The sequence below is a fragment of the Mustela erminea genome, chromosome 10 (genome assembly GCF_009829155.1).
Source record: "Mustela erminea isolate mMusErm1 chromosome 10, mMusErm1.Pri, whole genome shotgun sequence".
NCBI lineage: Eukaryota > Metazoa > Chordata > Mammalia > Carnivora > Mustelidae > Mustela > Mustela erminea.
Window position 1 is genome coordinate 75,424,712 of NC_045623.1, and position 16,308 is coordinate 75,441,019.

The 16,308-nt window shown below is 50.7% G+C and overlaps 1 protein-coding gene across 7 annotated transcripts in view; it reads left to right on the top strand.

Moving 5' to 3' along the window:
• The window catches only part of ERI3 (ERI1 exoribonuclease family member 3), a 125,310-nt gene that overhangs the window by 49,371 nt on the left and 59,631 nt on the right, over positions 1 to 16,308 (top strand). For all 7 annotated transcript variants that reach the window (XM_032303764.1, XM_032303763.1, XM_032303762.1 and 4 more), the window contains one exon: positions 16,099 to 16,171. In XM_032303764.1, coding sequence (XP_032159655.1) covers positions 16,099 to 16,171 — 73 coding nt within the window. The remainder of the gene's footprint in view (positions 1 to 16,098; positions 16,172 to 16,308) is intronic.

Below are 16,308 nucleotides of genomic sequence, written 5' to 3' on the forward strand. Positions count from 1 at the left end.
CCTGCCTTTTCCCTGGGGCTGTAGCCTGAGGTCTGAGATACCCTGTGGCAGAATGTTCTTGGATCCTGTCCAGATAGCAGATATGGGGGCATTACTACGTTGTGCACTTGTCCTCTGAAGTAGGGAGGGAGGGTGTTTCCTACACAAAGTAGTTAGGAAAGCCAGCCGCGGGCAGCCCTCTAGCTCGCAGGCCAGTATGTCAGCTTCCTGGCCGTGCAGAGGCTCTCAGTGGGCAAGATGAGCTCAGAGTCAGGCCAGGCTCCCAGTGTGTGTGTGTGGTGGTTGGGGAGGGGGTTCTGGAGGTTGTATAGGAATTCTGGGCCTTCGAGCTATAGCCTAAGCCCAGAGAGAACAAGAACCAGACCTTCTGCCCTCCCTTCAGCTTCCCTAGAGCCCTCTCGTCAGCAGAGGTGCATCGGGTTAGCCCCAAGAAGGCAGCTGGAGTTGATGGGGTCATGTTTCAGCTGCAGCTAATCCAAGTCACTCGATATAAATCTCTCCCCGCTGCCTCTCCCCTCCCTCCCTCCCATCCCCAGCCCACAGACAGGGAAATGAATCCTGGCCCTCGCCCTGAATACATCATGGCAGGCCTGCCTCTAATGAGAGAGGGCCATTCATTGTAGGGTGAAGCTCCCTGCAGAGCCTGGGATGCCATTAATTAAAGAAGAGCCACCTGAAGCCAGTCGTGCGGTGCAGCCTGCCATGCTCAGATGGAGTGGCGGTGGGGTAGCCTCGTTAGCCTGACAGCTCCTTGGGCCGAGAGTTCTTGGGCTCCGAGGAGCGAGGGGTGCCCCGCCTCCCCCTGAGAGCCTGCAGGCCTCTGGAGCCAGCCTACTCACAGACACGTGAGACTTCCCTCTGGCACATGTCCTGGTGTCCAGCACTAGTAGTAAAGGGGCTCCTGAGTGTGGGTTTGGGATTATCCCTTTTCTGTGGGCGGGGTCCTAGGGCAGGAGCAGGTTTCTCTGGAGTGCCCAGGGACTCCTAGGTCCCTGCCCAAGCCCCCTTTCCTTTCTTCTCCATGTGGTCCTGGAGCCACATGTCAGTAGGCAGTTCAGCCCGTGTCCTTACCTGGGAGCCTGAGTTTTGGGGCAGCTGGGTCTGGTCTGGAAGGATTTTGGACCTGGAGGGGCACTGGGGAGAAGTTCTGTTGTCTGATCAATAAGTTCCGGCCCCTCCTTGGCAGGCAGAGCATCTAGTGATCCACTTTCTGGGCACTTTTCGGCCCAGTGGTGGGACTGTAATGTTGGCCTCCTCTCCTCATCTGCTAGGAAGGTGTCCGAGGATCTAAAAGCACTCTGGTGATTTTTTGGAACCCCTGGAATGGAAGATTTGCTTGGCTAAAATCCTGATAAAACATAAAGACATTTGTGTGGTAAGTGATGAGGCTCTGAGGTGTGTGTGGTCAGGGGAGCCTCGTGCGGGGTAGACTTCTGCCGGGCCGATGACCGGATGGCTCTTAGCTGCTTCATTGGTCCTGAGGCAAGAGCTGCTGCCTAAGTACTGGTCCCGAGTTACACTCCCCTTGACCATCTGTGAGGGTCTTACCACCTCCTCCTCCCTGGCAGTAGGGGCTATAGGCATTGAGACCTTTGCGTAACCCAGAGTTGGGGTAGCTCAGCCAGTGTCTGCCTGGCTTGTCAGGAAGACAAATTGGTCTTGTGGCTTTTGGAGACTGTCTCTGGAAGTCTGGTTCTATCCTTTGTGGCAGTCTCTGACAGGCTGCTTCAGAGAGCCTCAGAACCAGCTGGAGCCGTGGCTTGACCATATGTTCCCTCTCTGCTTCCCCGAAGCTCACCTGGTATGGAATAGAGGCTGTTACTACCTCCTGGGCCAGGGACTCGGGCTGCATTCCTTTGTGTTTTGAATATTTCTGAACCTGCCCAGGCCTTGCCCATTTGGGCTCCTCTGTCCTCTGGCAGCTAGAGAGTGAAAGCTGGAGGGCCTATCCCCTGAACTCCCAAGGAGAAGGAGACACTCTTGTTCCTGGAAAATGTTTTACTCTGGGTGAGATGTTTCTGTGTTTTAAAAACAACAACAGCAACAACACAACTCTGTGTGACTCTTGAGACCTAACCTTTTTTTTTCCCTAATATTTTTAGAAATCTTGGTATGAAATAGGCACAGTAGAGTACATAAAGCATACAAATGTGAAATGTACAGCTCCATAGGTTTTTATGCAAATACATACCTGTGCAGCCACCATCTAGCTCAAGATTTAAAAAACCCCTTTCCATCGTCCTAGAGATCCCCTTGTGCCACTTCTCAGTAATGCCCTTTGCTGTTAGGTAACCACTCTTCTGACTTCTGTTACTTTTGGTTCATTTTGCCTGTTCTTGACTTCCAATGAGTAGAATCCTACAGAATGTAGTCTTTTATGTCTGACTTCCTTTGCTTAACATAACATATGAGAGTCTTCCATGGTTGTTGTATGTATTAGCAGTTCAGCCTTTTCATTGCCGTATAGTGTCCCCTTGTATTTCTGTACTGTACTTTATCCCTTCTCCTTTTGTTGGACTACATACCTTCTTTAGCCCTTCGGTACATGGTTGTCAAATGAGTATGGGAATGTTCATTTCGTTATGAGAATCTCCCAAGGCCTATCCAAATCTCCCTCATCCTTTAAAACCTAACGCCAGTCCTTTGGATATGTGGCCTCCCTGTCTCTTCTGGAATCTGCAGTGGCTTCCCTCTTCTCTGAGGGAGAGGCTGGCCCCAGACCTGTGAAAGTGGACTTTGAGCCATACTGACCCATTTCGTTATTCTTTCAGCAGATGTTGATTAAATACCCACTCTGTCTCACACTATTCTAGGTGAGGAGCAAAGTTAGGAGATAAAACTTCTAAAACATTCTGCCTTCATAGAGTTTACATTCCAGTGCATGCAGCCAGCCCTGCCCTCTGCCCTTTGGACCCTGGTGCCAGAAGAATCTTGATTTTGCCCAGGCTCCTCTATCCTGTGGGGCTCCAAGGGAGCTGGGTGGCAATGGCCCTTGCCAGCTTGACAAGGCCTCTGTAGGGCTTTTGTCTCCCTCTCCTGCTGTTACTGCTTGGCATTGAAAGGGTTTCTCAGTATTGGTGCTTCCCTTCCACTGTCCAGGAGTCTGATTCCCTCCGTGAGAGGAGAGAATTAATCTCCAACTTTCCATGCCTGTAAGGTGAGTGACCTCTGTTTTGTCAGCGCTTGCCAATCTGTCCTCTAATTCCCAGCCAGGGTAATGGAGACATTACTCTGTGCTAAAGCAAACCACCAGTTCTTGTGTGGATACCAGACCGATCCAGGCACTAGGAATGACGGACAGTCTGTGGGGATCTCCTCACAGGTGCACAGGCGTCTAGAGAATGCAGGGGCATTGACACCGGAGCAGCTTTGGTCCTGAACTGTGGTTGGCAGGTTCAAGGAGGGGAGATGCCCTGCCATCGTATTCTCTTTAACCACTCTCGATGCCAGGGGGGCAGCTGCTTCACTTTGGTCTAAAGTAGGTTTCCTGTGTTGGGCTCCTAACAGCACATGAGAGGCTGCAAACACCCCAGTGGGGGAGAGGAGTCAGGAGGCAAGGGTCTTGGAAGATGAAGGCTGGGGAAGTTGAAGCTGCAACTGGCGTAATGGCCTAGGCCTGTATGATCTGTGGACTTCGGGGGCTTAACTCAGGAGGGCTTGGGAGAGATGGCTGTGAGTGGGTGGGGTAAATTTTCAGTGTCCCTGGCTAAAGGGTGACATACTCAGACTTGATAGTTCTATAAAACTGTTTCTTCCTAAGCCTGCAAGGATGTTGGTTTGGGGAAGAAAGCCAGCCAGCCCAGAGAATCCCGGGAGTCTGACAGGCCTTTTTCTCTGCGATTCTTTCTTGCAGGCAGCCTGAGGCAGCCTGTCTCTTTGTTAACAGAGTGACAGCAATGTGACACCATGGAAATAATTACTAACAAATCACGGTGCTGACTGCAAACAGCTCTCTGTCTTCAGAGGCATGTCAGGGTGCATTAGAGCAGGACTGGAGGAGTGAAACATGTGGGGGCCGAGGCGCAGCCCGCACTCAGATGCCCTCCTCTTCTTCCCCAGCCTGACCCCTTTCTGCTGTGGCAGACTCTCCTGCCTGTGGCCTTTTCCTAGAGGTCAGCTGAGGAACCCGCGGGATGAGTGACAATGTGGCTAGTCCCACGTCCTCTGGGCAGGTTGCTAGGACTCCCATCTTTGCTAAGGAACACCTGGGTAGTGGTGAGATCCAGGAGTTTTTCAATTAGAAAGCCCCCAAAAGATGGAGCGAGACACTATTTCTGATTTACTCTGCCAGTTGGGACCAGCTTCACCTGCCAGTGGTCTTGGGGTGTTGGGAAATATTTGCTCCAGCCAGACCCAGAATGTGGGGGAAGCCTTGCATCTCAGTGTTGGCTCAGCTCCCTTCCCCCACAGCCCTGGTTTCTTCTTCAATTGCCATAGTCAATTTTTGGTAAGTCGACTTTGTCCATTCCCTCTTGGTTAGCAGAGTGATTGCTCTGACTGTCAGGGCTGTAAATAATGTTCCTGGTGTGTGTGGCTGGAGGCAGCCGTGTGGGGTGGGGAACAGAGTGGAAGGAGGAGCAGCGCTCTGAGGGCTCCCTCGCTCTCCCCCCTCCCCTCTCATACAATATTTATCCAGGGATGGGAGTCAGATGCAGCGACCTCAGGGGTCACCCAGTTAAATAGCTTCTGAACCTCCCTGCATTCTAATTGCTGCAGTTGTCCTTTGCTCTGGAGACTTCTCCTCCCCATTGTCTGCTGAGGCACACACTAATGGCTCTCTTCCCTGGCCCTGCTGGGAGGCATATTGGGGGGGGTGCAAGGGAGAGGGCTCATTGCTACCTTCCTTTCCCCAGGGATAAGGGAATCTAGGGCCTATTAACAAGTGGCTTTAGCTAGGAGGAGCACAAACCCCTGCCTCCCTCTTGCCCCTTCCCCAGAGCTGGCTGGAGGAGGTCAGGCAGTGGGGTTGGTTTATGGGGCCAAGGGGCTTCACCCATTTCCAGTGCTACAAGCAGAATTGTGGAACTAGTGACTCTTTTCCAAGGCCACAGATCCCGAGTACTCAGCTGATGAGCATCATCTTGTGTTTCCATGGATGGTCTCACATTCATGGTTTGGAAACTTCTAATGAGTGATATTTCCGGTTGGAATGTCTGCATTTTGCCTAAAGATTGGTCGTTAGCGAAAGTCTCTTTGGTTCCCCCAAAGGTCGATTTGGGTGATCAATGATGATAGTGGGTGTGTCCCACTTGGTGATTTAAGAGTGACATATGCCACGTGTGAGTGTCACCTTCTTTGTGAGTGTCAGTCATCCTCCACTGCAGCTCTTTTTCAGAGAAGTCTTTCAGAAACTGCCCCTGAAGATGCTGACCACTGTGTCTGCTGGAAGTGCTGGTATTCCAGCAACAGCCCAGAGTCAGCCCCCGCTGAGAGCCGCTCTAGCCGGAAAGTCGGGAAGACTGTCAGCAACACAGGTGGTTGGGACAGAACGTGGCATGCATGTGACTAACTATAGGCTGAGTGAGTGGAGGATGGAAACGCTACAGAGAAGATACAGAACAAATGCCGTGAGAGCCGACAGGTGCACAGTAGAGAGACTGAAGGAGTAGTAGTTTTTAGCAGGAAACTTTTCTTAAAAAACAAATATTAAAGAAATCCCAATAATGCAAAGTATATAAAAGTTGAACTGTTCTGGTTGAAGCTAGGGCAAGACCCTGTCCTCCTTCCTCCTGTTTCCCCAGTCCACAGAGTTGCCTCATGTGCCCTCTAGAGACCTAGAACCCCACTGAGCACAGTTTAAAAACCGCTAGCCTGGTCTTATGCCCACCCAGAAGTGTGACTCTGTGTAGGCCTAGTGGTTACGTTTTAAGGGAGCCAGGGGAGCTGGGGTCAGGGCAGAGATCAGCCAGAGGGTAAAGGGAAGAGCTATGTCCTTGTGTATCACAGCAGAGATCAGTCTACATCCCGGAACCTGGCCACTTGCAGGATGCCTCTCCATGGAGCCTCCAGAGGGCATTGTAGGCCACACAAAAGCAGCCCAGGCAAAGGGTCAAGATGGCCACAGGCCAGGTGGAGACTGTAGTGGGGGACAAGTGAGATGTCTTGGAAACAGCTCAAACTGCTAAGGAGCTCTTGATTTCCTTGGCCAAAAAAGAGAATAGTTCATCAGCTGAGACACTGACCAAAGTGCCCTGGAAACCTCCTATCACTTGCTCCCCCTCCTCCCTTTGCCCTCTTCCCTGCTGCCTGCTGGGGCCATTCCATCCGGGAGAGAGCTCTAGCCAGGATCTGGTGGCAGCTCTGACACTTCCCATAGTCACAACAGGTGGGGCACTGTGCCCTTTCCTTGGAGGAACTGGCCTTGGGGAGACCCTGGAGGGATGCTTGTCTTATTGTTTCATTGGAGAGGGGGTGGGGAGATAGAAGGTATTTGACTTCCTGAACTGTTTGTGGCACAGGGAAGTGCATGTTATACTTCATATACATCTTAAACACCACAGGGTGCGTTTGGCCCTTGTGGCACTTGTGGCACTTGTGTGCTTGTGGTCATTTCTGTGGGCTCCGTGGGGGAGAAATGGTGGGCCAGTGGGCCAGCAAGCAGCAGAGCTGGGAGGGGCTGTTTACGTATCAGTGCCTTTGGAGGCTTTGAGCAACTGCTTGGCAATGGGGATTTGAGGTTGGTTTTCTCAGGGATGACCAGCAGCCTGGCCTATGGGATGTCCCTCTGCTCTGCCTGTGTTCTGGTTTCTGTTTGGGAACTCTCCAGAGCAGCATGTCTGGGAACACTTCCAGCTGTGCCGCCAGACCCAGACGCAGGTGACGGCCTTTCGTCTGTACCATAGGGAAACCAAGAGGAAATTAAATGTCATTTGCCCCCTGCACAGCAGGTCGCTGCCAGATCAGACTCTGCTGATCAGAGCTGTGCAGAGGGTACCCAAGGGAAGGCTTAGGCCTGCAGCCATGCCCTCTGAGCTGTGGAGACTCCCAGGTGATGGCCTGGCTCACTCCCAGGGCTTTCTCTGCCAGGCTGGGTTCACCCTGGCCTGGAGCCCAGCCCTGTGCTACATGGCAGCTGCGGCTTATGCCAGGCCAAAGGTGCATGTGTACCAGTGGGAGGGAGTGGCGGGGCCTGGGAATAGAGGACACACAGGAGGCCATGAGGTGATTGGCCCTTCCTCAGAGAACCTGCATAGTGCTATGGAAAGAGATGGGCCTTTAGAATTAAGAGACCTGGGTTCGAGTCCTGACTCCATTACTTAGTAATTGTAGGATCTTGGGAAAGTCACATTCCCAGTCAACCTCCATGTCCTCATTTGTAAAATGAAGATTACGATAAGCTCTGGATCCTGCCACCTATGGGGTAATACTTCCTGTTGGGACTGGTGCCAGAGTTTCCTCCCCCTACCTTCCCTAGATCTAGGAGATCTAGAAGCCCCAGCAGTTCCTTGCCCACGGGCCTCCCTGTGAAATGAGGTAGCTAAAGTTGATGGGGAGTGGGGTGGACAGTAATTCTGGCCTGGGAGACACAGCTGGTGATCTCCCCCAACCTGAGGCCTTTCCTTCCTGTCTTGGTCCTCAAGCTAGGCAGCCCAAGGCCTTTATAAGATGAGCATGGGTCATGGTGGTCACCCTCCCAATTTGCAGAGCTCAGCTGGCCCCCTCCAGCCTCACACTTGGCATTCTTTTTCTGTTGGGAGGACCTTAGGGCTTGTCACTACCCCTCCCTTGCCTTGAAGTCCTAGTGGTAGGCCGCAGTTCTCGGCTCTGCAGTGACATTTATTAACAGGGCTTTGGGAAAAGATGTTTTAATACTGCGAGGTTTTCCCTAGAAAACTCCCCACCCCCACCACATCCCCCCTCCCAATCTGAAGCATGGCTGCTGGTGGTGAAATTCATTAGTGTTCCCTGACAGGCAGTGGCGACAGAGGCGCTCGCTGTCTGCTTCCCGCTCCCTCGCTCTCGTGCTCCTGCTTCACGCACACTGATATTTAAAGCTGATGGGCTGCTTATAGACTTCTTGTACCATGACAAGTTTGGGGAGGGGGGTGGGGGAGGAAGAGACAGACAAGGAGCCAGCTGTCACGCTGGTATTTCAAACAGTACTCTCTCCTGACCCTTTGCAGGCTCCAGCAAGTGTATCATCTTTCTGAAGCCTGTGGTTGGAATTGTAACCTGCAGCTGTCCCAGAGGATGGGAGCAAGTGTGGGAGCAAAGTGGGCTGAGAAGTAGGCACTCTCCCAGGGCTGTGGGCAGGCAGAGAAGAATGAATGGAGGGAGGGAGGGAGGGAGGGAGGGAGGGAGAGAGAGAGAGAGAGAGAGAGAGAGAGAGAGACTGTGTGTGTTTGTGTGTGTGTGTGTGTGTGTGTGTGTTCTATCAGGGGACTAAAGCGAAGTGTTTGTAAGTGCTCCCCAGCAGTACTCTCCCATCACCAAAAATAGGATGGCCCTTTCTGTCATCTTTCCTGGAGTGATCATTAGGTTTCATGTTGTGATTATCTTCTGGGTGGTCTTAGAAGCTCCCTGAGTCTAGGAATCAGGCTTGATTGGCATCTGCTCTTGAGGGTTCTGGGTCTCAGTGCCACCCTTAAGTCTGTAGTGTCAATTGAGGTAGAATGTTCTTCAATTTTGTGTCTAGACTGTGGCCTTGATTTTTGTTCCCTCCTATTTGTGTACTGATTCTTTGGATTTGGAGAATGAGTCCCAAGGTGCTTCCTTCCTTCATCCCCAAATGAATTCTTGGAATTCATTTTTTGAAATTTTTCAGTGGTTTTAGAATGTCCCCTTTCTGTGTCATCCCTAGCAGAGCTTCTCCAGGGTATTTTTCCTGAGTAAGGTGCTGTCTTCTTGAGGCTGGTAGCCTGGAAGCCTCTCCAAAGGCTATTGCAGGTTTGGTCACAGCTGACCTCTTTATAGCCAGATTCCCTTGTACAAGTGCTTATGTAGGAACGTGTTTCCCTTGGCTGGCTCCTACAACCTTCATAGAGCAGGGCGTGAGGGTAATGTAACTTGCTCAAGGACATGTGGGCACTTGACCAAGTTGTCTCCTCGTGCAGCAGAGCCATGTGCTGGCTGGGGATTGTGCTGCCCTCTCCCACCCCCCTGCCCCCTTCTAGCTCCAGGGTCTGCAGTAGGGGAGCCACTGGGGAATGGGTCTGACTCCTCTATTCCTGCTCTTTTAGTCTTGTCATTGCCATCAGTGCTGCCTTTGGCTTCCTCAATTTCAGCACAACTCTGTGTGTGTGTGTGTGTCTTATCTGTCGGGGGTGCAGAGATGGGTTACAGGACACCCCTCTTAAAGCACCTTGGATGTTGGGTGGAGAGTGGAGCCAGCGTGCTGCTTCTGTCTGTAGACTGAAGTATATTCTTGAATTGTCCAGAATCATCTTTAATGTGATTACCTACCTTCTACTGCCCCTTTCCCTGGCCTGCATCCTTCACCCACCCTGCACTCTATCCTCTAGGCTTCTTCTTCTTTTTAGATTTTATTTATTTATTTGGCAGAGAGAGAAAGAGAAACTGAAAGAGGGAATACAAGCAGGAGGAGTGGGAGAAGGAGAAGGAGGCTTCCTGCCAATTAGGGAGCCTGATGTGGGGCTCGATCCCAGGACCGTGAGATCATGACCTAAGCCGAAAGTACACCCTTAATGACTGAGCCACCCAGCATCCCTATCCTGTAGGCTTCTAGAAGGGGTTGTTGGCATGGGGCTGCTATCTTGCGCAGCACTGTTGTCTGCCTTCCTGACCCTGCTGATTCCCACGTGGTCTTAAAGCACTGGAAGCTCATCCTGCAAGGGTGGCCTAGATTCATGTCTTTTGCCATAGTGCGTCTCACAGGTGAGATGGAAACTAACCGGCTTTGATAAGTAGGAGGCTCCAGCATTCATTTTTTAAAACATCAGCAGTGGCCAAGTGAGTGAATTCAGTTATGAGTCTGCTTTCTGTCCACCCTCCTCCTTCCAATGTGGTGGTTCAGAGCAGAGACTAAGGAACCTGTTGAAATGAGAAAACCCTATTTCCTGGCTTGACCCCCTCACTAATTCGGGTTAAATTGCTTCGCTGTTGCAGTGGTGACACATTGTGCCTGCCTCTGTTTGTACAAGAGGATGCGGTGGGGGAGGAAGGACCAATTTGCACAGAGATAAAGGTGTCGTGGCAGATAACTAACGTCCCAGCCTTGTGCCCGCTCTCATTGTAGCTCAGTTTGCTCTGTGTGGAAGCCCAGCCTTCCCCTATTCCTTCCTTCCCTCCCCTTGCTCATATTTTACCTCGATGCCACAGTGTAATGATGCCCTGCGTAGTGGGGGAGGAGATAGGCACCTCTGGCTGACAGCCCTTCCCGATAACCAAATTCCAGCCCATCCATCACTAGCTACTCTCCTCAACTTGAGGAAAAGTGATCGTGAAAGGCGGGCCGTTTATCACCCAGGGTCTGTTTATCTCCTCTGGTGGGAGGGACTGGAAACAGGAGAGACAAAGAGCTGTGGCCCTGGCTAAGTGCTGCCTCGCCTGGGATAGCCTGCCCTTGCTGGATGCAGACTCATCACCCTGGCCGTGAAGTCTCCTAATGGGTGCACTTCCCAGACTGGGATCCGCTGGGAATGGGACCTTTCCCAAGGCCTCAGAAACATGGCAATTCTGGAACGCAGGACAGCCAGCATGACAACACTCCACGTGCACGTTTGTATCAGAATGAGCAAGCATAGAGACCTCACGTGGAAGCAAGCCCCACTCCCTCTCCAACGTGTCACTTTGGCAGGAGCACCCACCTGGCTGATTGGCTTCGTCTGTTGGCCTACCCCTTGCTAGGCTGGGCCTTCCGTCTCTCTGTGGCACAGCTGTGGCTTGGGAGAAGACCGAGCCTTTCTCCCTACTCTTCCCTTTGCCCCTCAGTACCCCCTCCCCATTTCTGCATATCAGATGGGACAAAACAGTGTGCCTTTGCAGGTGAGCAGTGTGTGTCTCCTCGAGCTTTTGGACGCCAGGACAGACGGCCTACATTACTTCAAGATCTGGGTCTCACGGCCTTCCTAGAGAGGCAGAAAGGGATTGCATGAGGCTCCAGATCTGGCTGGCCTCCTGCTCTTTCAGGACTCAGGTCTGCTAAAAGTGCAAGTGACCTATATCTCCCTCATGTGGAGTTGCTCCTTAGACTTAGAAAAGCGCAGAAGGAATTCTGTGCATAACCTTTGCCAGCACTGGTGCCTGTGCTCCTGCTCATCCTGGCTGTTTGTGTCTCTCCGACCTCCGCAGATGTTGCTGGCCTCCTCAACTCAAGCCTAGCAGTTCTAGCAGAGCCCCCAGCTCTGCTTCACCTAATCTTCAAAGCTGAGCGACTGTTCACAATGGCTTCATCCTGCCCTTACCCATTAGTGAGGGTGGTGTTCCCTTAATGAGCTAGTCCCCTGCCTTGGCTGGCGCCGAGCTGGTCACACCTGTTTGCCATCAGGGCTGTCTGGGCCCAGCCCAAGCACTGGGCTGCAGGTGGTGGGGCTGGATGAGAGGTGGGTGGGGAGGGCTGGGTTCCTTATGCTTTGTGCCCTATGCTTATTGGAGGGGGCAGTTTCTTGTACCCCTCTTCCTCCCACACTGTTCTTTCTAAGTGGGGGAGGGCTCTCTGCTTTCTTTTTTGTTATTTGAAAGGAGTAATAAGGGAACTTGAAGAATACCTCATCTTTAACTCCTGCCTGAAGTTTGAAGTAGTAAGGAGCTAATCAGGCATCTTTGAGGAGAGTTTGATGTTCTGTGCTGATGACCCCAGGTCCCAGTGTGATAGGAGCATCATCACATGGTGAATGCGGAAGGTGTAGCCCCTTTCCAGCTCTAGGCCCCACAGTATTTGGAAAGCAATTGTAATCCCTCGGTTTAGAGCCCACGGCAGGACTGGGGGGCCCTTCCTTAAAGGGGGCCCCTTGCATTCATGAAGCTGAAGGAAGTTTTGATTTGGTTGAAAAAATCTCATTCCTTTTTATGGCCTGGACATAATTGGTTCTTTTCTATTGGCCATCAGTGATGTCATTCCGACCCTCATAAAGAAGGGGAAATCACACCTGTGGACTCGGTGCATAAAATTTCATTGGGCAACAGTAATAAGCATGGCCAGATGATGTTTGGGCAGTTGAGGAGCTCTGTGCCCAGTGATTCCAGCTGCACGGAGACCTGGGCACCATAAACCTGCCTGCACGTTCATGCCCGCAGGGTAGTCCAGGGCCCACTGCCAGTGGCTATTTTCCTGGGATCAGTATCTGGTAGGAACTCACGGCTTTCAGACCATTTATGCCAGGGGGACTTTTGCCCTCTTCCTTTCCAAATTCGTGGAACCATGTACCCCCTGTTACCCACGGACCGTAGCCTTAGGCTCCTAAGGACCCTGGAGCCAGATGTCACCTTGAGCAGTAACCACCATGCTTACCATGCTACCTGCCTCTCAGGCCCCAGCACTGGCCTTCCTAGGGACTGTAAAGAACTCCATGTGCATGTGCGTGACTGATGCCTTGTGCAGTTGGAAGCCTGAGGTCCTACTTTTTGTTCTCCCCTTGGCTTGTTGTGTGATCAAGCAAATCCTTTTTCTTCTCTGGGCATCACTTTCCTATTTTATGTAGGGGATGACAACTACTCTGACCTACCTTTCTCACCCAGTTTCTCTTGGTGCTCTGAGCTGGGTAGCGTTCTGTCATAGAAATGTGTAGCTGTCTTCCATGAGGTAACTGGAAGTTCAGGTTCTGGCATTTGGCTCTGTGTCTCTTGTGGACATGGGCCTGGACACTGCTGCATCTCAACTGCTTGTGCCTTGGAGTCACAGGGCTAGGACCAGCCACAGACTGAAGGACTCTGCAACCTGAGTGCCTGTGAGTCTGCAGACTGCATGTAGACCTGCAAGTCCTGGAGCCTGAGCGAGAATTATAGTCCCATCGTCCCCTGCCTCAGTCAGCCATGGGTACAGATAACGTGCAGGGCTGCTGCTGAGTTGTATCAGAGGCTGACCAACCTGCCCAACGGTCTGTCTAGTCTGTCTTTGATGCGGCCTGTCTGATATAGGCCCTCCAAGAGGGTCAGGTCGGATTCTACTGTGCCAGACCTTCCTACCTGGATAGAAATGTCTACCTTTGAGATCTTGCTGAAGAGGGAGTCATCACCCTCCAATCCCTCCCTGCGCCCCCCACCAGTGTAAGCCACAGCCAGTAGGACTCCTGGTCCATGTCATCCAAAAGAATCAGGGCACTGGGAATGGCTAAGGGAGAATATGATAGGTAGCTCAGGACCCCTGCCTTTGGCTGGCTGGTGCCCCTGACTTAGTTCTTTGCAATTCTGCTGCTTCTGGTAGCCCCTTCACTTACAGACTAATGTGGCTTTTCAAAAATAGCTGAGCTCAGCAAACATTTTCACAAATAACAAGGATAAGGAACATAAAAGAAAAATGGAAGGAAATGAGAAAGTTATCCAAACAATACAGTTCTCTTTAAGCAATCACATTGTAGCTCCTAAGGCTATCTTTCAGCCTTCAAAACCTTTCCTAGTATCCTTATATTCTTGGTCCTCAGTTCCCATTGTAGGGACGGGCTGTGTGGATACTCCTTCATCATGGTCTCAGCCAGAACTTTCTTTCTGGGAAATTGACTGGTTGTAGTTAATGTTCCTGTGCCACCTGGATATTTGAGAGGAATCTCCCTTTCAAGTAAGATATCTCAGGTTTTAGAAAAGTGAATTCTTACTGTACTGCCCTAAACATGGGTATCGGTTTCCTCTCAGTGTCTGCCAAACAATGGAGTAATGGAGGGGAGGCTGGACTGCCCTGGAACTTTCTGGGTTGGAACCAGTCATCCTAACTGGAATCTTAACCAGATTTCCTCAGAAAGGACTTTACACTGTGGTCTCCACTTTCTTTTCTCTTACTCACCTTTGGACATGTTGCATGCTACCTTTTGCTCCCACAAACCCACTGATGCCAGATTCATTGGATTTTTCTCAGCTGTCATCTTGCTTGACCACTCTGTGGCATTTGACACTAATGACCTGTAATTTAAGCTCAAAAATCAGTTATATATATTCCAGAAAAGGGAAATGTGCTTTTAGGTTGTTTAGGTTGACCACAGGTTGACACAAATTGAGGTCAAAAGTACATGTGTAACTCTGGGTATCTGGTACCCTGAAAAAGGTCCAGGAGCTCTGCCCTCTAGAATGAGGGTTGATTGGGTGAGTCCTGATTCATGGTACCTTACCTGCTGTGGAATTCTGGAAGGGCTGAGAAGGGATCTCTGGGGGAGGAGGCTTCCTGGGCCCTCAGATCTTGGGAGTATTCTGTAAGGAAGAGATGGAAGTCTTTCTGTCCAGTTTCTAAAGACTCATGGGCAGAAGTTACAGAGAGATATCTTAGTTCAGTATCAAGAAAGGATGTTCTAGAATTGAAGTTCAAAACTAGAGCTGATTGCTACGTAAAGTAGTGAGTTCCATGTGTGTGGTGATGATCTTCTGGGGAGACCTGATTGCATATTTGCTCAGTAACACTTTCGAGACATTAGCCTGGGCCCTCTGCTTATCCTACTCCATACTCTTCCCTGTTGATCTATTCTCGTGGCTTTAATTTCATTTAAATTACATTAATGATTCGGCAGTTTATATCTCCAGACATCTGCTCAAAACTGGATATGCAGCCACCTCTGTAGATATCATTCACCTGCCACGTATCTCGTGGGCGCTTTGAACTCAGCAGACACTGAGTACCCACCATGTACCATACATGTACATAAAGCTGCATTCCCAAATTTGTGCCTCCTTCCAGCAGTGCATCAGGGGTGAGGCAGTAAGCAGTGCACCGTGATTTGGGTAGAGAATTTAGAAACAGCCGTAAAATTGACTAAAATGCTGATTTGCTCTGGGTGTCTGATAGCCTCTCTCTCCCCTTCCCTTCCTCTCTCTGTCTGATTCAGAGAGTAGCAGGAAGCTAGCCAGGCCACAGACCTTTGAATTGGGCTCTAGACCACTTCCTCTCATTGGGCCCCACATCCCATTTGGTTGCCAAGGCCTCTTTCACATCTCATGTCTGTTCCTTGCTCGTTGTTTCTACGGCCTCTATCTAGCTCTCGGCTACTACCCAGCTTTTTCAGGGTATTGTTTTTGTCGTCCCCAGATAAATCATTGTAAATCACAACTCTTCAGAGGCTCTCCATTGCCTAAGGCCAAGCTCCTCTTTTAGCAAGAAAATCCTATGTTCTGTCCCAGCTAATATTTCTGGTATCTTCCTCCATGTTTTCATGTATCCCAGTGCTCCAACTTAAGGCTGTTTAGTCTGTTTCTTTTATTGTCCATCTCACTGAACAGATCGTGAGCCCCTTAGGGGCAGGGGCTGAGACTTTCGCTTTGAGCCCTAGGTGCCTATCTATTATTAAACTTCAGTAAATGATTGGTTGAATGGATTTATGCAGGTACAACATCCTATTTACAATGAAAGACCATTTATAAATGACAAGGAAAAGTAAAAACGGGCTTTTGGTTTAAATTCTGACCTCTTATCCTTTTGCATGGTCTCTTCTCTGTTGACAGAAAACCTCTTGCTAGAGACTTCACATGAACTGGAGCCCCTGTCCAGTTATCACCAACTCACATGCTCCTTCTCTCTCTCCTCCCATCTTAGATGCCTGCATCTCTGCTGTAACAAAACAACTGCAAACTGGTACACTGGAAAGAACATAGGCTTTGGGGTGAGATAGACCTGGGTTCAGTTCTTGGCACTGTCAGTTTTTAGCTGTGGGACCTTCGGTGACCCCTCTGAATTTCATTTTCTCATCTCTAAAAGGTAGGCAATGGTACCTCCTAGCGCCATGCTGAAGAATCACGTGCCAATGCAAGTAAGAGCCTTAGCATTCTACAGGCCATCAGAAAATAGTGGCTGCTTGTGTTAGTTTGAATAGAGGCTCCAGGTGCTCACATGTAGATCTGCAGCCCAGTGTCCGGGGTGCTAGAGGTGGGGTGCCTTTCCTGGGCAGGGTGGGACCATGGCTAATGGGTTAGCCTTCTGAGGAGGTGTGTTTGCATTTCCTAGATTCACGCTCCATACCTGGGACATGGATGTTCCCAACTTGTTCTCTTTTCCCTTTCTTGTAGGCTCCCAGGCCAGTGCCAATACTTGGGCTTGCCGGTGGCGGATTACTTCAAGCAGTGGATTAATCTGAAAAAGGTACTGTGTCTGAGCCCCATTCGGGTGCTTCCTCTGGGTCTCCTGTGCCTTAGATCCCCTCCCCCCTTGCTTTCTTTATTCTACTCATCTCTGTTCTCTTTTTGTTGTCACCTTTTTCCTTTTCTTTTTGTTCTCTT